Genomic DNA, 25681 nt, shown 5'->3' with positions numbered 1-25681 from the left:
ATCTATTTCTAGAGACACTTTAACCCAAATAACCAATCCCCCTGATGCTCTACCTCTAATAGATGGTGTTGCATTAGAACAATATGTTTTATAGCCCAACCTATGGGGAGTTTCCACCATCCAGGTCTCCTGTAAGAATATGATATCATAATCCTCAATATATGCGGACCATATCACATCCATTAAATTCTTGGCTAACCCAGCTATATTCCAAGATAACATTCTAATACTTGGGTCCTCTTTTACAAAGGTTGAAGCTGGGCCTACTAATATGATGTTATTCCCTATATTGACCTCGGATATGACTAAAGGATTTACCTTATTGGCTTGATTAACAACTTCATTATCGTCCTTTCCCTCCGTAGACATTGTATGATACTTGTCTATGACCCCCGAACTAGCTGCCTCACTCGTTGTAAGATGGGAAGATAAAATCCTATTTTCCAGCTTATCTAACACAGTATCACTGGGGCATATTGGTATTGTAAATTTTGAGCCCGATTGTTCGACACTCACGACTGAATCCCATATCTGATTGTCTAGTCGTATGTCTGTGCTTGATTCATTTAGTCGTGAAAGTCAGTCATTTTGATCTAACGTGCTCAATGCTGAGAATCTATTTTCAGTTGGGATGATAAAATTTATGCCTCTGCTGTTGAGCAAGGTTCTGTGGTTATTAGGCAATTGTGGTACTCTGGTCAAATGCCTATAGAAATAACCCAAGGAATGCACACCCACATCAAACTCCCCTACATCCCGAGATGCTGCTCTTAGAAGGACGGTCGCAACGTGCTGGGGGTGTCTAAAATTAATAATTATACAATCCCCCTTGCATCTTTTTCTTGCGTTACCAATCCAAGATACCCTTCTGGTAGACAGTATATCATCGGAGAGGAGTGGGGGAAAACCACAGTTTTTATGTAACCAAGCAATTGATTTCCGTTTAAGAGAATCGTGGGATTCCTCCCGATGATTTGATACTGTCGGTTCTAGGGGTGGAACATTTGAAAGGACTACAACATAAGGTTCACAATCGGGCGGGAGATTAATATGATTTGGTCTATATCCAGGAGTGGTAATCCTCTCACTATTAGGTGGAGCTACATTTGACTGAGTGGTACTACCAGCTGGATGACAAATCTCCCTAAGTAAAGGTTTGGATGGGCTTATTCTTCTGATTGTGGCCGGCTGCGCCTGATTATTCGGATATATTTCTGGCTCAGGAGTTGTCGCGGTCTGTTCTTTCCTCTTATTCTCTAAGAGACCGCCCAGCCTAGATACCTCCATAAATAAGAAGTCAATTTTTTCCAAGAGGGGTTTGGTCACAAGATCTAGTTTTGCCTCAAATAGGCTAGATACCTCCATGGATAAGGAATCAATTTTTTCCATGAGAGGTTTAGTCATGAGGTCTAATTTTGCCTCAAAAATCTTGGCAATGTGATCCAAAAGGTTATCGTTCACATCACCCTTGGTAGCTGTATTATCAATAGCAGTCACAATACTTCTATGTCTTTGGTCCAACTTCAACTTAGAGTGGACGTTTCCCCACTTAGTTAGGGTTTTCCTACATTTCCTAACAGGTCTCTTAGAGGGGGAGTGAGGTGACACAGGTTCACTAAATAACTCTAATGGTGCTTGAGTAGATACTTCACGGTTTAAAGAAGTGGTAGCTGTGGTTTCAGTACGAGAAGTATCAACACTGGGTAAATCCAACATAGTAAGATCACTTTCTTTTTTTTTTTTTTTTTTTGAAACCGTTTATTACAATCTCAAATATATACAGGTATGGGCCTACAACCTTCCGGCCGGCCGCTAAAGTGACAGCAATAAGTGACATATATACAATAAGGCACTTGGCGTTACAGAGACGCTAAAGCAGGAGGTATCAACAACGTGGGCCACATGACTCTGAGCCCACAATACGGTTTCGTTTTATACAACACTAACAACATAAAACCACACCCGCAAGGCAACCCGAGAGCAAGAGTGACAACATATGCTCCTCAAATGGGGGGGCCCCAACCATACACTAAAATCGAAGGAGGGGAAGGGAAATAGGTCCGGGACTGGGAAAACACTGTGCCCGGGATTGAGGGAGGGGGTAATCTAGGGGGACGGAGCTGGTGAAGCGGGAGGCAACAATGGCGGCTCGCAAATACCCCCGCGGTAGGCGTTCCAGGGGCCCCACACCTTCAGCCACGCCCCAGGCTTACCCCGCGCCACATACACCACCTTCTCTCGGAACATGCACCAATCCATGTGTTCTTTCCAGGCCGACACTGCCGGGGGCCTCTGGGATCCCCACAGTTGAGCGATGTCACGTTTAGCGATCATATAACCCAGCGTCACCCATCGCGTCTGCGGAACCGAGTAGTCGGTTGGTTCCCACACATTCAGCAGGCATCTCCTTGCTTCAGGCACCAGCACGACACGCGTAACCGCTCGCAGGACCTCATGCACACCACGCCAGAATCGCTCCACCCTAGGGCATTCCCACAGAATATGTAAAAAAGTCGCCAATGCACCGCACCCACGCTTACACAGTCCATCCTCGGCATAGCCCCTACGCAGAAGCCCTGGCCCCGTCATGTACACCCGGTGAAGTATCTTAAGCTGGACGAAGCGAAGGCGAGCCGGGATGGCCACCTCCTTCGGGGAGGCCACCGCGGAAATCCAGTCCTCGTCGTCCAGCTCCAACCCATCGGCAACCCAAGCCTCGCGGAGCCCAGTCAGTAAGCCCGAGCGGTCATTAATCAACTTCTTGTAGATGAGGGAGATCGTGCTGTCCGGAACGTGGCCATCTAGCACTCTATCCTCCAATGGGGAGGACTCCGGGATGGCGGCCACGTCTGGGAAGACTGAACCCAGAGCGTGACGGACCTGCAGGTATCGAAAGTATTCACTGCCCTGCAGCTGAAACTCCGCCTGCAGTGTCTCAAATGTTTTGAATCCTCCCCTCGTCCAAAGGTCCCCCACTGTACTAATGCCTATCGTGTCCCACCTATCGAAGCCCTTCGAGGTCCATAGGGAGCCCAACCTCTCAGACGCATACAACGGTGACGCCCGGGTCAAACGGTCCTTCCATCCCATAGCTGCATTGGCCGCGTGCCATACTCGCACCATGACACGCGTGGGTCCCGTCAGGCGGGAATCGGGCACGCTAGTGTAGAGCGCTCGATTATAATCGCCACCGGGCAGGAGCATCTTGTCCATTTCAAATGCCGGGTTTAAGGCGGGCCCGTAAAGGCCGTGATTAATTGCAGCTAATTGGGAGGCCCAGTAATACCGCTTAATATCCGGGAGGGCAATCCCTCCGTCATACCACGGGAGCGTCAACTTTGCCAGGGCTATACGCGGCCTCCCGTCCCAGAACAGGCGGCGCTGCAAACTCTCCACCTCACGGAAGTAACGCGCCGGGACCAGGTCCATCGAGTTCTGGAGAGCGTACAAAAAGCGCGGCAATGACATCATCTTGAACAATGCCGCCCGGCCGAGCGGCGAAAGCGGCAAGCGCCGCCAACGCGCGACGTCCTCCTTCAAGCGCTGGAGGGGGGGAAGCAAATTCCGCTCGTAGCGGGCCACCGGGTCCAGCGTAATATAGACGCCCAGGTAACGAAACCCCTGCGAGGCAATCTGGATCGAGCAGCCCCGCGGGAGAACAGGAGCCTCCCCGGAAAGCACATAGATACAGGATTTAGCCCAGTTGATGACAAGACCTGAGTTACGGCCGAAGGAGCGCAGAACATCGACCAGGACAATCAGTGATTTACGCGGGGAGGCTAAGTACAACAGGATGTCGTCGGCGTAGAGGGACACGCGGTCCTCATACTCAGGGGTCCAACGGAGACCACGGATAGAAGGGTGCCACCGCAGCCACTCCGCCAGGGGTTCCAAGGCCAGTGCGAACAGGAGCGGCGACAGGGGGCAACCCTGTCGCGTGCCCCGTCCCAGCACGAATGGGGCCGAGACTCGACCATTCACCACCACCTGCGCCAATGGGTCAGAGTACAACAATTTGACCCAGCTGATGAATCCCGGGCCAAATCCAAATTTCGCCAACATCACCCAGATGTACGGCCACTCGAGCGTGTCAAACGCCATGGTGGCGTCCAAGGACGCCAAGATGGCCGGCTCCCGCACGAATGGAACAACCGCGAGCACCCCGTGCAAGCGCCGCAGGTTAAGGGCCGTGTTGCGATGGGGAATGAAGCCGGACTGGTCTTGGTGGACCAGATCGCCCACCACGCCGACCAGCCGGTTGGCAAGCACCTTGGCGAGGATTTTAGGCTCCGCATTCAAGAGCGAGATCGGCCGATAGGATGTAACCCGATCTCGCGGTCTCCCCTCCTTGTGAATAACCACGATGGTAGCTAGACGCTGGTCCGGCGGGAGGGAGCCCCGCGAGTGGGCCGCAAGGAACATCGCGCGGAGGTGAGGTGCCAGTACATCCGGTCGCAGCTTATACAATTCGATAGGAAGGCCATTCGGGCCCATGGCCTTGCCCGAGGCGACCGAGCGTATGGCGAGGGCGATTTCATCCGAGGTGGGAGCGGCATCCAACGAATCCCTGTCCTCCACTGAAAGCGAGGGCAGCGCGATGTCCCGCAGCAGGGCATGGGAGTCCTCCTCCGAGCAGGGAGAGACCGGAGAATATACCTCGCGGAAATAATCCACGAAGCAAGAAACAATGCCTTCCGGCTCAGCAATTCGTACACCATCCATCCTCTCAATCAGCGGGACCACACGACTAGCTCTCTCCTTCTTATCCAACCACGCAATCAGTTTGCCAGCCTTATCACCCACATCATACAGTCGCCCCTGTTGCTCTCTGCTAAGGCCCCTGGCCGCCTCCGTGACGAGGGCCCTATAGGCCGCCTGTTTAAGGTGTAGAACATGCAGCGCCGCGTCAGTCACCCCACTCCCCAGATCACCCTCCAATTCAGTAATTTCGGCCTCCACCCGGGTCACCTCCTCCTGTGCGCGTCTGCGGGCATGGGAGATAAAGGAGAGGGCCTCCCCTCTGAGAACTGTTTTAAAGGCTTCCCACAGGGAGATAGCCGACGGAACGGACCCCACATTCTCCTCAAAATACCGTTGCAATGATTTAATCAGGTCAGCACGAATAGTGGGGTCACGTAGATACCAAGCATTGATTGGGGCTACCCTGCCCTCTCCCCTCGGGAAGACACCCAAGTGCAACAGGAGCGGGGAATGATCTGAAATACCCCGCGCCAGATGGCGCACCTCTCCCACCCTCCCAGCATAGGCCGCAGGGACAAGGGCATAATCAAGCCGCGAGAGGCTACCATGGGCACCCGAATGGAAGGTGTACTGCAGCTGGGTGGGATGCTTTAAACGCCAGCAGTCCACCAATCCCAGTGTGTCCAAAAGGCCCGCTAACCACGCCTGTGCCCGGGGGAGGTCCCTAGGGGGATGACGATCCATAGTCCCAGAAGCCACCGCATTGAAATCCCCCCCAACCACCAGAAGCCCCCCCGGGAGGTCAAGAAGGAGGCGTCCCAGATCTGCAAAGGTGGTGGACTGTAGCCCCGGTGGGACGTACACAGAGACAAAGACAACTACCTTGCCCTCCATCCTCCCCACCAAGACAGTGTAGCGTCCCCTCTCATCATGGCGCACCTCGTCTATTTCTAGCGGGAGCAAGGTCTTGATCATGATGCCCAACCCCCGCGAGCCTGATGTGAAGCCCGAGTGGGCCACCAAGCGAAAGCCACGGCGATTCATGGCACAAAAGGAGTTACCAATAAGGTGTGTCTCCTGCAGAAAGACCACATCAGGCGAAATCCGTTTCAAATACTGCAGGACCACACCCCGCTTGATCCTATCACCCAGACCGTTAACATTCCAGGACAACAAAGTCAAATCCCTACCCCCCATCACATAACGAAGCCATCATTTGTCCCCCCCAGAGCATCTCAAAAACAACAATACAATAACGGGTTTGCCTTGCGGTAGAAACGAACCACACCCCATCCCAACCCACCCAACCCAACAGAACTCCCCCCACCCTGCACCCCTGCATGAGCCCGAACAGCCCCCCCAAAGTGCAGTGTGCCTGTCGCCCCATAGATAAGAAAACTAACTAGTCCCCCAGAGGAGGAGGGAGATCCCCCAAGAGACCCCACACGACCTCCACAGGAGGGGAACTTACCCTAACAGTCAATAGTGACAACAACGCAGTCCAGAGCAAGGCCTACCATTAGTCCCTCAGTCCTGATCCGGCGGGCCCTCCCCACCAACCGCACCCCCCCCGCCCCCCCGGTCCCGATCTCCGGGCAAAGTGTCTAGCCAGTCCCCGGCCACCTCGGGTCGATCAAAAAAGTGCGTGTGGCCATCCACCTCCACTCTCAGCTTAGCTGGAAAAAGCATCGCATATTTGAGATTCAGGTCCCTTAGGCGACGTTTAACACCGAGAAAGCTCAGTCTCTGCTTTTGGACTGTCGGAGTGAAGTCAGGATAGAAATTGATGTCCATATTGTCAAGTTTGACCGGCCCTTGTAGCCTGGAAGTCTGTAGGATAGCGTCTCTGTCCCGAAAATTGAAGATCCGGGCGATGAGAGGCCTCGGAGGGGCTCCGACCTTAGGCCTACCCCCGGGGACCCTGTGGGCACGCTCCACCGCAAAGAATTTACTCAGCCCCCGAGGCTGGAGATGGGTGAGAACCAGGTCCTCAACAAATAGATCCGCCGCCTCCGCCTCGCGTCCCTCCGGCACCCCGATAATGCGGACGTTGTTCCTCCGGGCCCGACCCTCGGAATCCTCCAGCCGACGATTCATCAGGGCGCTCGCCTGGCCAAGCCTGCGCACCTCCTGTTGGAGGGCCGCCACGTCCGTTGTGAGGCCCGTGGTAGAGTGGGCCAAAGAGTCGACCCGGTCGTTGGTTTTAGACAAATCAGCCCTCACGAGGCCCACGTCCACGAGGACCGAGTCAATCTTCTGCGCCAGAGTGTCGAAGCGCTGGTCCACCGAGGCCTTCATCTCGGCGATGGCACCCATGACGTCTCGGAGGGTCAGGTCCGTGGGCAGAGCGGAAGCATCAGTCGGGCCCGTAGGGGACCTACGCGGCGCCTCTGGGGATCAGTAAGATCACTTTCAATATCAATGTCTATAGAAGTGGTGAGATCAGGAGTAGAATCCTTCCCCAAGGACTTTCTTCGGTCGTTGTTTATCTTGCTCACCATTTTAACCAAATAGTTGTCCAAGGTAGAGTTATTTTTGGCCATTCTGACTCTCAATACAAATTTGCTAGCCTCTAGTATGGATAGTAAGGAAGCAGTACTATCTAAAACCGTAGCTCTACACACATGTAGAGAACACAAGACAAGGTTAAAAGAATACCTATCTCGCTTAAATCCCCAGTTGTTACAGTAATATAACGGGACAACAACCCTGGTGAAACGATGATTCAACTGGATAAAACCTTGATACAACTCACGTCATCAACGTGGTTACGATCAATTATAAAAACCTTAATTTAGGGGGGTGGCCCAACCCGACCTCTTCCGGCCTCCTAACGGCCACACAACGGCCCGCCCTTTGCCCGGGCTTAGCCCGGCGTCGCCCGCGCGCGTCCCGCGACGCGGAGGGAGCCTCTCCTTTTTTGAGCGCCTCCGGGCGCGAAAGTAGGCGGAAGTCCGGTGGTGGTGGCGCTAAGCCTGCTGGGAGCTGTAGTCTCCCCCAACTGCGGCCGTGAACTCCGTCGGCGGCAGGGGAGACCAACAGCGTAAGCGTCCCAGTGCAGCAACCAGGAACAGGTAAGCGTGTCTCTGCGCCAAATCTGCTTTGAAAAGTCCCCCCGCTCCACCGAGGGAGCCTCTCCTTTTTTGAGCGCCTCCGGGCGCGAAAGTAGGCGGAAGTCCGGTGGTGGTGGCGCTAAGCCTGCTGGGAGCTGTAGTCTCCCCCAACTGCGGCCGTGAACTCCGTTGGCGGCAGGGGAGACCAACAGCGTAAGCGTCCCAGTGCAGCAACCAGGAACAGGTAAGCGTGTCTCTGCGCCAATTCTGCTTTGAAAAGTCCCCCCGCTCCACCGAGGGAGCCTCTCCTTTTTTGAGCGCCTCCGGGCGCGAAAGTAGGCGGAAGTCCGGTGGTGGTGGCGCTAAGCCTGCTGGGAGCTGTAGTCTCCCCCAACTGCGGCCGTGAACTCCGTCGGCGGCAGGGGAGACCAACAGCGTAAGCGTCCCAGTGCAGCAACCAGGAACAGGTAAGCGTGTCTCTACGCCAATTCTGCTTTGAAAAGTCCCCCCTCATTTATTTATTTGTATTTTGAGCTATCTTTGTATATGGTACTGGACCAGAACCAATCACAGGTGGGAGTTTTTGGTAACAGACGGTTCCTTTGCACTTTATTAGTTGTGTTGCGAAGAGAAAGTGTAGGAGAACCCTTCATCAGATGCCAGAGACCTGTTTTAATTTTAATGTGCTAGGAAGAAAAGAAATTTGGAAGTGACAACGCTTTTAGTATGCAACATTGCTGACAAATATATTTAGGATACTTAGTCCATCAATCATATGACTCAATGCAAGTAAACTAGCTCACAGTGGGTTCTCCTAGCCCCATTCACTTTGCAAGCAGGTTGGTCCTAACACGTCTCTCTGGGAGCAAATAAGAAGTAGGTTACACTATGGGGTCAGGAGGCTATAGGTTTCCTTTTAGCATATGGGAGGTGAAAGGTTTCTTTTGGAGTTAGGGGAGAACCACGTGTACTTTTGTGTGTCAGGAGAAAATAGATTATCTTTTAAGGTGTAAAAATGTATTTTGTGGTTGAAGCTATAGAGTAACAATTAATGTGGAGAAAGCAGTATGTTTTACTCACAGGGATAAAAAAAAGACCATAGGTTTATTTTGGAAATGTGAGGTCATGGGATTCTTCATGGTTTGGAAGGCTCCATGTTTTGCTTTGGGAGAATACAAGTTACTTTTGGGCAAGATAGTGAGCTGTAGGTTTTGCTCAGGCTGGATGAGGGGTTAGGTTTTCTTTCAGTGTGTAGGATACAGGAAGATTGCTTTCAGGGTTTAGAAGACAGAGGTTTTCATAGGTTTCAGAGGACATAGATTTCATGTTGAGGGTTACCAAGCTGTAGATCACCATAGGTTTATTTTCAAGACTAAGGATTTTATTTTTTAAAATATTTTTACAGTGCTTAAGAGGGTATAAACCTTTCAGCGGTGAGGTCTTTGGGTTTGATTTCAGGATATATGAGCCTGTGGGGTTCCTGCTGGAGATAGAAAGGCCAGAGATTATTTCTCTGGGTCAGGAAGGCATAAGATTCCTTTTAGGAATTAGGAGGCCAAAAAGTGCCTTTAAACAATGGGAAGGCATAGTATACCTTTTGTGGAAGTTAGGCATAGCATGCGTGTTGGAGGCAGATGCGGTATTAAACCTTTTTGGAGGTCAAGTGGTCCTAGGTTACCTTTTCTCCTCTTAGTACACAGTAATAATCGGGGTTATGATGACTATTTAGGGTGCAGAAAACAGTAGGTTTCTTACTTAAGTTTCATTACACTTTTAGAAGGAAAAAATCTATGCAATGAATGCATAAATGATAAATACCTAAATAACAAAAAGAAGTATCATTAATGCAAATTGCTTCAGGAGCTAGAGGTGACACACTAGGAGTGCCAAAAACAATCAAATAAGAAGGAGAACAAGAGGGCAGGAGGAAGGGGTGGGAACACCACAATACATAACAGTGACAGTGGATGAACCATCTGGAATGACATTGTATGGAATGCAGAATCTATCCACAGGGTTCTTTTTCTGGCTGTGAGGCTATAAATTAGCATTACATGAATTCTCTGGCCATACATTTTCTCTACAGGGTTTAAATGACATCTCCATATTGCTTCACAATAGGTTTTCTTATTAAGGTTAGGACGCCCTAAGGTTCCTTTGAGGTTCAGAAGGGACTTGGCTATCTTCCTAGAATTTAGGAGGCTGGAGGAGTCCTTTCAGGGAGGGAGAACTCCAGGTTTCCCTTTTATGTGATTAAAAGCTGTACATTACATTTTCTTTTTTTCTTTTTTTTTTTTTAAAACCTTTATTACAATTTCAGAGAAATACAAGTATGGGCCTACAACCAACAGGCCGGCCGCTAAAATGCAGTGTAACCCTAGGCACAGCTGAACATTCACATCGATGAAGCAACAAAAAAAGGGGTCACTGGAGAGTTAATCATCGCAGTCGGCCGCAGCCGCATTCCATAAACAAACAAGAAAGGTTTCATATTTTTAGGAAACGAAAAACAACAAACACACAAGGCAGAGGAAATTAAGAGCAGTAGCATGAGCCCCTCGTATCGAGGGAGTAATCCAACCCGGGTAGACAGAGGGGGGGGGGGGGGGGGGGGGGCAAGGCCGAAGAAACCAAATTTGCATGTCGCAGGAGCATACAGGAATGCGCGGGCTAGGGAGACAGAGCGGCATCCATCTCACGCATCTGAGGCGGGGCACATATACCTCCACGATAGGAGTTCCAGGGACCCCACACCTTAATCCACTTCCCAGGCTTGCCTCTCGCCACATACACCGTTTTCTCTCTGAACATACACCAGTCCATGTGTTCTTTCCACTCGGAGACCGTGGGTGGCCTCTGGGAGCCCCACAATTGTGCAATGTCACGCTTCGCTACCATATAGCCCAGAGTCACCCATTGCGTCTGCGTCACATTGTAATCAGTCGGCTCCCAGACATTCAACAAACATCTTCGTGCCTCTGGCAACAAGGCAACATGCGTGACTTCTTCTAGCACCGCATGCACTCTGCCCCAAAACCGAGTCACCTCCGGACACTCCCACAGGATATGGAGGAAACTCCCCAGGAGTCCACAGCCTCGCTTACACAAACCATCCACCGAATACCCCATACGCATCAGAGCAGGCCCCGTGACGTACACTCTATGGAGTATTTTAAGCTGGACGAACCGCAACCGGGCCGGGATAGCCACCTCTTTCGGGGAGGCCACCGCAGACACCCAATCCTCGTCGTCCAGTTCTAAACCGTCGGCAATCCATGTCTCCCGCAATGAGGCCAGCAAACCCATCCGATCATTAATAAGCTTCTTCAGCGAAATGGTGCTATCCGGCACATAGCCGTCCAATATCCTGTCCTCCAACGGGGAATGCTCCGGAATAGCCGCCACGTCCGAAAACACAGAACACAAGGCATGATGGATCTGAGCATACCGATAGTATTCCCTATCATTCAACTGGTATTCAGTTTTCAGCATGTCGAACGTCTTAAATTTCCCTTTCGTCCAGAGATCCCCTACCCTGCTGATACCAATCGTATCCCACTTATCAAAGCCTTTCGTAGTATACAGATAACCCAAACGCTGGGACGCATACAATGGCGTAGCCCGAGTCAAACGATCCCTCCACCCCATCGCCGCATTTGCTGCATGCCACACCTGTACCGCGACCCGCGTCGGGCCCGTCAACCGCGCATCAAGGGACCCCGAGTATAGCGCTCGATTATAGTCTCCGCCCGGCAATAACAATTTGTCCATCTCAAACGCCGGGTTCAAAGCAGGGCCATACATCCCGTGATTGACGGCAGCCAACTGGGAGGCCCAGTAGTATCGCTTAATGTCAGGGAGGGCGACCCCCCCATCATACCACGGTAGAGTTAGTTTGGCAAGAGCAATCCGCGGCTGCCCATCCCAAAACAATCGACGCTGGAGACACTCCACCTCCCGAAAATAACGGGCCGGCACTACGTCCATGGTGTTCTGCAGGGCGTACAAAAAGCGTGGCAGCGCATCATTTTGAACAGTGCTGCCCGGCCAAGTGGCGAGAGCGGCAACCGCCGCCAACCCGCCACATCCGCCCTTAGGCGCTGAAGGGGGGGGAGAAGATTCCGTTCGTAGCGGGCCACCGGGTCCAGCGTTATAAAAATTCCCAAATACGTAAATCCCGACGGCGCAATCTGGATAGGGCACCCCCGCGGAAGGGGGGGGGCCTCCCCGGAAAGAACGTATACACAGGACTTAGCCCAGTTGATGACCAATCCGGAATTGCGACCGAAGGAGCTCAAAACATCCACCAACACAATGAGCGATTTGCGCGGTGATGCAAGATACAAAAGGATATCGTCCGCGTATAGGGAGACCCGATCCTCGTATTCCGGCGTCCATCTAAGGCCACGCATCGAGGGTTCCCACCGCAACCACTCCCAGACAAAGCGCAAAAAGAAGAGGCGACAGTGGACATCCCTGTCGGGTGCCCCTACCCAAAACAAAGGGAGCCGACACACGTCCGTTGACCACCACCTGTGCCAGTGGATTGTCATAAAGCAATTTCACCCAACCGATAAAACCCGGGCCAAAACCAAACTTCGCCAATGCTGCCCATATGTACGGCCATTCCAAGGTATCAAACGCCATGGTAGCGTCCAAGGACGCCAAAATGACCGGCTCACGAATGAATGGAGCGCGAGCAAGGACGCCATGCAATCGCCGCAGGTTCAAAGCGGTATTGCGATGGGGTATAAAGCCGGATTGATCCTGATGAATCAGGTCGCTCACAACCCGGATCAGACGATTGGACAGTACCTTGGAGAGGATTTTGGGCTCCGCGTTTAACAAGGAGATGGGCCTGTAAGAAGTACACCGATCCCGCGGCTTCCCCTCCTTATGGATAACCACAATAGTAGCAAGACGTTGGTCAGGGGGGAGGGAACCCGCCGCCTTAGCCTCAAGGAACATGTCGCGGAGATAAGGCGCAATCACGTCTGGGCGCAACTTGTATAATTCGATGGGAAGTCCGTTAGGACCCATGGCCTTACCCGAGGCAATAGAGCGAATGGCCAAAGCAATCTCATCTGGCGACAGGGCCGCATCCATCAATACTTTATCCTCATCAGATAGGGAAGGCAGAGTAATGTCTCGAAGCAGCAGTCGAGAGTCTTCCTCCGAGCGCTCTGAGACCGGAGAGTAGACCCCGTGAAAATACTCCGCGAAGCAATCGACTATATCACCGGGGTCCGTCACACACACACCGTCCACCCTCTCAACCTCCGGTACCACTCGACTCGCTCTCTCCTTCTTATCCAACCAAGCAATCAACTTCCCGGCCTTATCACCCATATCATACAAATGCCCCTGTTGCTCCCTGCTCATACTCCTAGCAGATTCAGTAACCAGCGCCTTATAGTCGGCCTGCTTAAGCTCCAACACATGCAATCTATCATCCGTAACACCTTGCTCCAACTCACTCTCCAACTCAGTGATCTCATCTTCTAGCCGAACAACCTCCTGCACAGCGCATTTTTTGGTGAAGGAAATGAGGGATAGGGCCTGGCCCCGGAGCACCGTCTTAAAGGCCTCCCAAAGGGAGACGGCGGAAGACACCGACCCCACGTTGTCATTAAAATAGTGTTCCAGAGACTTAACCAGGTCTGCACGAATCATGGGGTTTCGTAGGTACCAGGGGTTGATCGGCGCCACCCTCCCCTCCGCCCCCAGGGCGATATCTAGGTGTAACAAGAGGGGGGAGTGATCTGATATACCGCGTGCCAAATGTCGCACCTCCCCGATCATCCCAGCTTGGGCCGCAGGCACTAGCATATAGTCAAGCCTCGAAAGACTACCATGGGCCCCGGAATGGAAGGTATACTGCGCCTGTCCGGGGTGTTTCAACCGCCAGCAATCTATCAGTCCCAGGGTATCGAGAAAGCCCCCCAGCCAGTTCTGGGCCCGAGGGAGGTCCCTAGGGGGGTATCGATCCTCAACTCCGGAAACCACAGCGTTAAAGTCCCCCCCCAAGACCAACACCCCCCCCGGAAGCCCAAGCAGCAGGTGTCCCAAATCGGCATAGGTGGCCGTCTGCAGGCCCGGCGGCACATAGACCGTGACCAGCGTAATCAACCTACCCTCCCACCTCCCCACCAGCGCAGTGTAGCGCCCTCTGTCGTCGTGGATCACCTCATCCACCACCAACGGGAGAGAGGTCCTGACTAAAATGCCCACTCCCCTCGAGCCAGAGGTGAAACCAGAATGGGCCAGAAGGCGATACCCTCGTCTGTTCATGGCATGGAAAGAGTTCCCTATGAGGTGCGTTTCCTGCAGGAACACAATGTCAGGCGAAATACGTTTCAAGAACTGCAGGACTACCCCCCGCTTTATCCTGTCCCCCAGCCCATTCACATTCCAGGAAAGAAGTTTCAGCCCCCTACCCCCCATCCCTCCCAACACAAAACATCCCTCTCCCGGGGAGCACAATCATAGTAGCACAACATGAAATATTACCCCGCCTTGTGAAACAAACAAACAACCCCCAACCCCACCCCATCAACCCCAACAAAACTCCCCCCTCCCTGCACCCCTGCGTGAGCCCGAACAGCCCCCCCAACCTGCAGTGTGCCTGTCACCCCAATATAAAATTCACTACAAAAAGGACAAAAAAAGGGCCCCCGGAAGGAGGAAAGGGCCCCAGCAAGCCCCCCGCAACCTCCAAACACCACGGGGCAAAGTGTCACAAACTGGAGTCCAGTGCAGCCACAGGTGCAAAACGTTACCAGTACAGTCCAGCGCCAAAATCACTGTTCCATTCCTACTCCGTCAGACCCTCTCCGCTCTCCGTCATCCGACCCTCCGGCTCCCGACTCTTGGGCAGGGCGTCCAGCCACTCTCCCACCGCCTCCTGCCGGTCGAAGAAGTGTGAGCGACCATCTAGCTCGACCCGCAGCCTAGCCGGGAATAGCATCGCATACTTGAAATCCATGTCTCTCAAGCGCCGTTTGATGGCCGAGAAACCCATCCGTTGCTTTTGAACCGCTTGCGTAAAGTCTGGGTAGAAGCTAACATTAGAGTTCTCAAATCGTAATGGCCCAGCCACCCTCGACGCCTGCAGGATAGCGTCTCTGTCCCGAAAATTAAAAAGTCGGGCAATGATCGGCCGCGGGGGGGCCCCCACCTTAGGCGCACCCCCTGGAACCCTGTGGGCCCGTTCAACAGCGAAGAACTTGCTCAGCCCTTCGGGTGCTAGATGAGTCACCACTAGATCCTCAACAAAGAGATCCACAGCAGACTCTTCCGATCGTTCGGGCACGCCGATAATGCGGACGTTGTTCCGCCTGGCCCTGCCTTCAGAGTCCTCGAGGCGACGCTCAGTCAGGTCACTAGTGAGCTGTAACCTCCGCACCGTCGTCTGCAAAGCGGCCACATCTACCGTTAGGCTCGACGACGCTTGAGCCAACGAGTCGACCCGGTCATTGGTTTTCGACAGGTCCGCTCTGACCAAGGTGACATCAATCAGCACCGAGTCCAATTTGTTGGCCAGAGTATCCAGTTGTTGGTTCACCGTCACCTTCATCTCCTCAATGGCCCCCATGACATCCAGCAGAGTCAATTCGGGTGATGCGCCCGAGGCCTCCTTGGGCGGCTCAGGCGATTTACGTGATCCACTAGGGGATCCCTTTGGCTGCGCATAGCGGTCCATATTGTTGGCCTGGGAATAGGCTCCCCTCCGGGTAGATTTGGGTTTCAGTTTGTCGCCATCCACTCTTGTCGTCATCGTCAGCGATCAGCAAGGTCAGCACCCTCCAGCACCCGGAGGAAGGCTAGGAGATCCGGGCCACTAGCTGAAGTAGGCCCGTGTACAGGTCAAGACTAGGCTTTACACTCCGTACTCGGCGCAGCTCTCCCAATGTCTCCTCATCAGTGTCAGTAGACCAACTCGAAACCGAAAGTGAAAGTGCGGGTTCCGGGGCAGGCCCAGCCTGGCATGCCGCTGTTGTTCACTTCGCAGCCAGGCACCTCACCAACCCGAGTCCGGGACCAAGGCCGGAGAAGGCCGCAAACTTCAGATCGCCAAAAAACCGGTTCCCGGAGTCCAATTTCGATTCGGAAAACGAGTGGCACCTTAGCGCAAGATCATAAACAAAAGCCCGTCGAGAAAATCAGGATTATGACAGGATAGACGTGGGAGGTTGCGGAGGCCCTCGGGAGCCACAAGCCTACGCAGCCATCTTGGTTGCGCGCTAGGCTCCTCCCGTACATTACATTTTCAGTATTTAAGAATTCATGTTTTTCTTTCAATATTTTATCACCCCATATGTTTCTGTTAAGGTACACTGGAGTCCTAGGTTACCTTTTGGGGGCTGACAGAGCTTCGAGTGCTTGAACAGGTGCCTCTTCTGGAAAGGAAGGATAACTGTGTCTTGCAGCTCAGTGATGACACCATCGAGCCCTGCAATGTCATTCCAAGTCACCTGAAAAAGAGATGGAGTTTAAGCATAGGTAATGGCTTTGGAAGTCAGGGAGAATCTGGTCCAAAGAGAAGTCAGAGGTGGAGTCAGCCCTGCAGTGCTGCTGCCATGTTCAGTGTAGGCCCCCCAACAGTGAAGAACGATTTTACACTTACAAACAGTGAGCAAAGATCTCTGAAACATTCTTGGGTATTGCATTTTTTTATTATTTGGCTCCAGGACTACTCTCATCCTAACAATCAGTCACAACATGCCCCTGTTGTCTGACTGCCAGTTCACTCACCACCTTCTCCGTGAGTGCCAGTTATCCCCAACCTCTGATGGGGGCATGGCCAAGCAGGCTACGATGGCGGCTGTGTTCTGCTGAGGCTCCTCGATCGGGCCTGCATTTTGCCCGTTTCCAGGCGTTGTTCCCAGCGGCGAAACCAGAATTAGACGCCGGAATCTGCCCTGCACCCATCGGTGCCCTCACCTTGATGCCGCCGAGTGACCAGGCCGCTGCAGCTCTGAAAGTGCCGGATTCGGGCTCCCAGCCGCAAGATGGCGGGCGCTCATCCCGGGAGGTGCATCTAGACAGCCAGGACAAACACCTTGGGACCTGCACTGGATCGCGACCACAAGAGACCATCCGCGACGGAGGCGGGAGCATATGGGCTTAGCATCGGGGCGAAAGAGCCGCAATAACCCCCGACAGCGCATCTACAGACAGCTCCGGGGAGACGCGAGAGGGGACAGACGGCCATCTTGAATCAGATGCGGACCCTCTCGGACGGCAAACGGTCCAAGCCGGCGCTTCATTGGTGTGGCAGTCAGGGGCGCCGCCACCCCCTCGCCGGTAGCCTGGGAACCGGGAGCCGATTATTGTCCTCGGCTCAGCAGTGATTCCCTGGACGGGCCCCCTTCCCCGGTCGGGGACGCCTGACTCCAAGATGGCGCCCGGAGTTCGGCGCGAATGGCGGGACTTAAATTTGGGGATCCTGTGACGCGCATATCAGTGGCAAAGAGGTGAGCGGAGCGCTCCTACCCCCACGCATGTAAGAGACCCCATAGCTGAACGGCAGACAGAACTGGGCGCAACGGAGCCGAAGGCTGCCTGACCTTAATATGGCGGCATAGTCTCCATATCTGTCACTGCACCAGGCAGCGAACCACTACAACAGGGAGGCACGAGACTCGGACCCTGCACCAGCAACGAACCCCGCACTTACCCCCGCTCATCGGACTATGAGCAAAGTGCGTTTGCGGTGATGGAGACACCGGCGGGGAATTCCTCTCTCCCTGGACGGCTGCACCCCGGTGCTTGGTGAGTGCCGGCACGCAGATCGCTGGACCCGACGGGGAGCCTCTCTATCAGTGGATTGCATACCCCGCTCTCCGCGCCAACGCTTTCATCACGCGCACTTTCCCTAGTCGCTGCCATGGGGAAACCAAGGGTGACCCAACACACCAGTGCCCGAGACGCCCCGGAGAACATGCCGAAGACCCGGACAGGGGTAAACGCTGCTGTGCCACAGACTGATCCTACGATCTCGGACAAACTAGATCAGGTCCTGGCAGCCATCGAACTCTCCAGGGTGTCCATGGAGGAGCGGCTCGGTACCCTGGCAACAGATATTAGCCTTATCTGCGATGACCACCGCAAACTGGCGGACAAAGTGAAAGACGGGGAAAAGACGCTGGCCGACCTACAACCCGTAGTAAAGACGCACCAGAAGACGCTACAGGATGTCCTACACCACCTAACCATTATGGAAGAACGCACGGATGATTTGGAAGGACGATCGAGACGCTGTAACATTCGCGTGCTGGGATAGCAGGAGGGAATTGAGGGCTCGAACCCACTGAACTACATGGAGGCGTGGGTGAAATCCTTCACCCCAGAGTCGGACCGGGCGGCATTCTTCTCCATTGAGCGCACCCACAGAGTCCCGGCCCGCAAACCGCCACCAGGAGCTGCCCCGAGACCGATGCTGGCGAAGTTCCTACATTTTCGCGACAGGGATGCGGTGCTGCGAGCAGCCAGGGTGGCAAGCCTCCTGCAGGTGGAAAATAAGCAGATGATGGTATTCCCGGATTACGCACGAGCAGTGCAGCAACAACAGTCTTCGTTCTTAGATGTGAAACGCCGACTCCGAGAGAACAATATCCAGTACTCCCTGCTTTTTCCAGCTCGCCTCAAGGTCATCCATAACGGCTCTGCTGTCTTTTTCACTACCGCCGAGGAAGCACATGATTGGGCAGATCATCAATGCCCACAGCAATCCAGAGCCGTAATTACACGAGACCCCACCCTTAAAATACCACGAACCAGGAGACGCACCCAGAAGCAACAACGCGGCAGAGTAAATGGCAGGACCAGGTCACGTACCCAAGACTCTCCGGACCTGGAACAAATCGTGAAAGAACGAAGTGAGGCCCTGCAGGCAGTGATCGACCCTCAGGCATCCCCCCCCCCCACAGAGGACATAGATCGACCCCCGCACATTTATTCATCGGAAGGGGAGAACGACAGCGATGGAACATTATCTGGCGAGGACTCCATTACACCCCCTTTGGTCACTCCTCAAACAGCTGACATCATCCTAGATGGACAAACGAGGACCCTCTCGGCATGAGATGTGCTTGCTGAGAGATCAGTCAGGGCAGGTACATCCGGAACTCACTAGTTAGATACACACACCGTAGCCATTTTCTGGCATGCCCTGAGCAACGCCCACTGATCCTACAAAGACCCGATCCGCGATCAGCCTCGCGCATACACACTGCCGCCCCCACTATATATTGTTACACCCTCCTCGCGAGAGTAGGTTTGGACGTATCGTTCCCAACGATAGGTCCTTGGTATTGGGACTGTTTCCCGACCTCAGTTATACGGTTTGCTATCCCAGTTCAGCAATGCCCCAACCCCCCTCATGGATCAATATACACCTGGGTTCTCGACATACATAGACGACTGGCGCAGTGGGTCGCGCGTGCCCTCACCCGACCAGGGAGGTCTGGATTACCATGATCCACCAGACACACGTTCCCTTTTGTTGCGCACTGATACCGAACCATGGCAATAACCACGCAACACACTGACATCAACATCCTCACACTCAATGTCAGAGGACTCCACACACCGAGCAAACGCTATGCAGCATACTCATATGCAAAACGCCACAATGTTCGGATAGCATTCTTACAGGAGACACATCTCATCGCGACAGAGGTGGGAAAACTACAGACTAAATGGCGTGGAACTATATGCGCCACGACATACTCTGCATACGCACGCGGGGCACTGATCTGGGTTCGGCCGGGAACTCCTTTTCAGGAACTCCAGAGGGTGGTGGATAAAGACGGCAGATACACCCTGCTAGAGGGACTCCTCGATGGGCAAGTAGTACTCCTGGGTAGCATATACGCCCCAAATGTAGAACAAGACAAATTCTGGGATCACCTCACCGGGATTCTGGCCCCATTTGCCTCTATTCCCTGGATTTTAGGTGGGGACTACAATTGCACGCTGGAACTTGCCCTGGACCGCTCCCACCCCCCACCCGCACACTCTCCCGCCTCCATACAAACCGAAAGATTCCGGGCCTGGATTACACAATGGGCGCTCACTGATGCGTGGCGAATGCTCCACCCACAAACCATTCCATCCCACATAACCTGCGAGTCCGCCTAGACAGATTCCTATGCTCACCAGCGATTTTACCCAAAATTAGTCACACAGACTACATGGGCAGGATCATCTCTGATCATGATGCCCACATCCTACGGTTAAACTGTAGACCCAACTCCCCCCGTCTCCACCTGGTGTCTACCACGGGACTGTTTATCAGACCAGGTCTTTAGGCACGAACAGGGACGTAGCATCCAAGACTATTTTGCACACAATGCAGGCACAGCTTCCTCAACATTAGTGGAGTGAGACACATTCAAAGTAGTGGCCCGAGGAGAATGTACTAAACGGGACACCACATCCGCCAAAGGGGCACAACGGGTGGCCAATGCAAAAACAGAATACCAAGCTGCATGCGCTGATCTCCGCCGATACAATTTTAAACCGTATGCAACCCGGATGCATAAAGAAAGGGATAAAACAGGTACAGTGTTGGCATGGCTAGCCAAGCAGGACGCCGACGTGAAGCTCATTACAGAAATACTTGACCCCCGAGGTAATTTAGTGCGATCCCAGGCCGAGATTCTCTTAGCGTTCCACCGTTACTACGCGGAGGTTTACAACAGTCCGGCTCCAACTCCACAGGCCATAATAGATCGTTTCCTCGACCCCTTGACAATACCCAAAGTCAAGGAGACTGATAGGACGGCCCTAGATACAGTGATAACCTACCCAGACATTACCCAAGCCCTGCATGCCCTAGCCCGTAACAAGGCACCGGGATTAGATGGGCTCCCACTGGAATATTACACAACTTTCTCCCCACAATTGGTCCCTCGACTAGTAGAGATGTTTGCGACCGCGTTAGAAAAGGGAGAGCTGCCGAGATCCCTAAGGGAATCCGTAATCGTGACCTTCTTAAAACCACACTGCGATCTGCAACAGATGGCCTCCTACCGCCCTATCACGCTCCTCTCCGCCGACTGTAAACTCCTCGGGAAGATATTAGCGGACAGATACACACAAGTCATACGACCTCTGGTTCATCCGGACCAATGTGGATTCGTCCCCGGGAGACGCACATCCCAGAACATACGCCGAATATTCCACGTCCAAGACCAGGTGAGAAACACACATTCCCGGTCAGCCTGTCTCATCCTAGACCTCGAGAAGGCTTTTGATTCCCTCACTTGGCAGGATCTCTTTTCGGTCCTGCAACGGACGGAATTTGGTCCCATCCTCTTAGCATACACACAACCCTTATACACCAAACTCACTTCACGTGTCCGCATAGGAAGGTACATCTCGGCAGAGTTTGCGGTCCGGAGGGACACGAGGCAGGGCTGCCCGCTGTCGCCCCTACTTTTTGCCCAGCAGTTGAACCCCTAGCAATAAGATTGCGACAAGAAGGGACACACTGGGGCATTCCCATAGCAGACACCATACACAGCATTTCCATGTATGCCGATGACCTCTTAATATACGTGTGAGACATCACCGAAGATTTAACTCCTATTTGGGCGACACTAACAGACTTCGCAGCAGCCTCCGGGTTAAAAGTGAATTGGGATAAATCCATAGTATACCCTCTACATCCGCGCCTACCCCCCAGGACATATGGATAGGCAGCCAACAGGTGGCCTGGAGCGCAGAAGCACCCTGTTACCTCGGGATCCGGCTCTACCATTCCCCGACTGACATTTTTTAGGGTAATCACCGTAAGGCATTGGCGGGCATCAGAGCCGCAATCGGATTCTGGAAGAGCCTCCCACTGGCCCCGATCTGCCGGGTGGCTTTAGCCAAAATGATAATGGTTCCGCGATTGTTATACCACTTCACCAATTTACCAGTGATCCCGCCTAGAACCTTCTTTCGTGACTTGGCCTCGCTTCTCAGTACGTTAATTTGGGGTCCCACCAGACATAGAATAGCACTGAAGAAACTACAACTACCCACCACGCAGGGAGGACTGGGCGCTCCCTCCTTTGAATCCTATTTCCTAGCGGCACAACTACAATGGTTATCCTACTGGACGGCAGATAGGCACACAGACTAAACGCACACCACGACTGATCGGGTACCCATCTCGGAGCTCCATCGCCTATTACTACCCGGCACTAAACCAACACGTACTTATCCCTTACAAGAAGCAGTGGCACGCAAGTGTATGCAAAGAGTACACCGCATGTCACCGCCGGAGACACCCCTGTACTCCCCTTTATTCCCGCTGGTCGGGTGGCCCAAGCGCGAACACTATTACACAACCAATATGCTCATCGCCTGGACGAACTGTGGCATCACCGAGATGGAGTCCCTTTTCGAGGACGGACAACTGAGACCGTTTCAAAGCCTTATGGACGACTACGGTCTTCCCCCAGGCCAGTTCCTACTCCACCGTCAACTTCTTGAGAGTTACTGGCCGTACCATGACCTCTCGCTAGGGGAACCGAACACACACCCAGTCATACACACGGTTTTACATACGGGAATGGGGCGACACTTAACCACTTGGCTATATAAAGCCATCCGAGAACTTACTAATAAACCATTAGTGACCCTGCGAACCACTTGGGAGGAAGAAATCGGACACCCACTACATGAGAAAGAATGGGAGAGGGCCCTGGAATACCCAAAAAGGTATCCAGAAACGCACGCTTTAAAAATATACAATTCTACATACTCCATAGAGCGTATCTGACACCGGCACGCCTTCAGCGTTTCTATCCAGACACACAGTTTCTTTGCCCCAGATGCCGATCACAGGAAGCAGACTTTCACCACATGTTTTGGAGTTGCCCCACAATCCGATCCTACTGGCAAACATCCATGCCTCCCTAAGGGACCTCACAGGACTCACGTACATGAACACATGGGAGGCCAGTGCATTAGGTATCTTCCGGAAACAAAAACAATATAAAGTGCACACTCGATTGATTTTACTAGCCGTGTTGCTAGCTAAGCGGAATGTGGCCATGCACTGGCGTTCCCCCACAGGTCCCCCGCTCGCTGCCTGGGTGGGAGCAACACACAAATGGGCTGCAGCAGAAGAGGAAGTGTTGTGGGAGGAGGAGGTGAGAGGGATACGCAAGAACCCCATTTCTATGGAGTGGGCCCTATTACTCCATCGCTTCAAGCAATCGATTCCTGGCGAGGACCCAGGCGGCGGCATACATACATCAACGGTCCCACAACCACAGGTTCAGACCATAAACGACCATACCAGACCTTCCCTGGTGGCGTGATCATACCACTGGCAGTAGTACCACACACTACTTCACTTTAGACGACTGAATATGAGAGCTAGACCGACCGAAATCCATCTCCAATAGCACACAATTATATCGACTATCGAGACACGTAGCACCCACACACCTAATCCGACGTCCGACACCAATGCCCGGGGACAACATTCCATGACTATTCCCCAGTTCCTTTTGTGTTATACCCCTGTTTATGTGGCATGCACACGACCTGAGACCCCAGGGTTAACAAAATGTCTATCGACCAACCCTCTTTTTCTGAATAGCGTTATACTGTGATATGAGATGAAACATGCAATTCGACTGAATGTATCCTATTCTTGCTATTTGTCATGATAAACTATAAATGCCAATAAAAATATGTTACAAATCCCCAACCTCTGACTTCCTAAAAGGAAATGTGACCACTGTGCTTGCCTGACTTAGGACGACTGATTCTTTCTCGTCCCTCACCTCTTACCTTGATGTCTCTGGGGTTCACTAGATGGGCTGCGATGTTCATCTCATGCTCTGTTAGTATAAGACCTTCAACGCCTACCTTCTTCATCAATCGTTGAGCCTGAGAACACAGAGGTAGAGCATTATACATACTCTTGACATGTCAAGTACTGTGCAACAAAGAAAAAGGGATCACAGCTACAGGGGCAACCATGGTCAGCCCTGTGTCAATAAGTATATTTAAATTGCCTTAAACAATGCCAATCCTGGCCAGGGCCATACCCAAAGAAGGTTACAAGACTATTGATACTCATGGAGCCAGCCTTCCAGTAGGTGTTATAATTGTGTGTTGTAAAATATAGCCTAACTGCTGAGAAATAAACTTGCAGTTGTAGAAAGGCAATTTGAGCTGATTAGCAGGGAAGAGGCCTTTGTATCACATGGGTGCAGAACGTTGAAACCGTTTTTGCAAGCAGTACAAAGAGATTGTGTGGAACTGTTTTCCTTTGGCGAGAGCTCAAAATAGGCATAACATGTTCACCCACTTTGTTACTTCGAAGTTAAACATATTAGTTAATCCTGTTGAGTCCACTTAAAGTATACAGATTGATCATGAGAAGGGGAGAGGGTAGCAAAGCAGGAGACAGGATAGTCTAACTTTCTAGATGAGCTAGAGAGATCAGAGAGGACATGAGGCGAAGTGAGTCAAGGAAGCAAAAAGACATAATACACAATAAGAAGCAAGAGATTTCAGAAGGGGGTGAAGACGGCAGTAAAAATATGGTAAAAGGTGAATATTTTGTAGTAGCTATTCCGAATGCACACCTATGCATTTCACCTAAGAACCTGGTTTAGATCTTGGCGTATGGGTTACACCTTCACAACGGAGACGGATATACTGTCTGTTGAAATATAAATCCCATAGCATTTGAGATGTCATCAGTGATGTCACTGACCATGTCATGAGTGATGTAATATGAGAAGTCCTAAGCAGTGTATTGCGGGCGCGCGAGTTATAGTTAGCTTAGCTAACTGTAACTGAAGAATTTTACTGTTTTTGTACGAGTGAAACCTGAGCGTAACTATAACATCCCTACAACCTATGTTTTTTTCAGTGAATTCTGAAGTTTAAAAAAAATCCTATTTCATAACTATAACATCCCTGTAATCTTTGTTTTTTTCTGTGAATTTCTAAGGTTTTTTAAATTTGAATTCCTAACTATAACGTCCCTGTAACCTTTGTTTTTTCCAGTTAATTTCTATGGTTTTTAAAGTAGTAATGGCGTTTGAAGAGTGGTAGAGAAAGGGAGCGTGCCTTGGACCAGCTCTCAGGAATCCCGCAGTGTAGGACTTGCAGAAAGTACCATGAGGGCTTTTTGGCTCCCAAGGTCCCGGAGGATTCAAAAGGATTTCATTCCCCAACCAGTAGTGCCCCAGGAGACGCATTGCAGAGTGGCTGAGAAAGGAGGCCTTTGCAAACCCGTGGGACTTACTGGAGGTGACAGGAGGGGCTATTCGACCCCAGGGACCCTCAGACGCCAAGGGGACTTCATCCACAACTAGTAGTGCGCCAGTAGGTGTGTTTGCGGAGTGGTAGAGGAAGGGGGCGGGCCACGAAGACCTCTCAGCAATCCCACAGTGTGGGACTTAATGAAGGTAACAGGAGGGATAGTTAGCCCACAAGGATGTCTTGGGGGTCAACAACTCCTCCTGTTACCTCCAGTAAGGCTGCAGAGGTTTCTTGGATGGAAAAGCCCCTCCTGTCACCTCCAGTAAGTCCCACAGAGAGGTTTTGCAAAAAGGTCTTCGGAGACCACAGGGACCCCGGGGCCCGGCTTTTTCATTTTTTTACTTTTTTTTTTTATAAAGGAAGGGGTATCACGTGGCCCCGCCTTCCATAGGCCGATTTTGGCCCCGGGGACCCCATCCTCAGGGCCTGCACTTTTTTTTTTTTAAACATGGGAGGGGAGTGCGCGGCCCACCTCTCGGGGACCCCATTTCTTTAGGGCCGGGCCACAACACTGGGTGCCCTAGGCCCACCCAGGGCACCCAGGGACAGGGCACCCAGTTTCTCACGTTGTCCTGCGGGAGCCAGCATTGCTTTTGGACAGAGGGAGCTGCTGAACATGTAGCTCTTTCTGTACAAAA

General features: G+C 52.4%; 1 protein-coding gene across 13 annotated transcripts in view; it reads right to left on the bottom strand.

Moving 5' to 3' along the window:
* Positions 1-25681, bottom strand: part of LOC146785113 (outer mitochondrial transmembrane helix translocase-like) — a 209064-nt gene that overhangs the window by 57709 nt on the left and 125674 nt on the right. For all 13 annotated transcript variants that reach the window (XM_085633765.1, XM_085633768.1, XM_085633774.1 and 10 more), the window contains 2 exons: positions 23556-23654; positions 16108-16228 (listed from right to left, as the gene is read on the bottom strand). In XM_085633765.1, coding sequence (XP_085489891.1) covers positions 16108-16228; positions 23556-23654 — 220 coding nt within the window. The remainder of the gene's footprint in view (positions 1-16107; positions 16229-23555; positions 23655-25681) is intronic.

The sequence above is a fragment of the Triturus cristatus genome, chromosome 11, assembly GCF_964204655.1.
Source record: "Triturus cristatus chromosome 11, aTriCri1.1, whole genome shotgun sequence".
NCBI classification, from domain to species: domain Eukaryota; kingdom Metazoa; phylum Chordata; class Amphibia; order Caudata; family Salamandridae; genus Triturus; species Triturus cristatus.
Note: the sequence above shows the minus strand (reverse complement) of the source record. Positions and strands in the feature narration are given on the sequence as shown.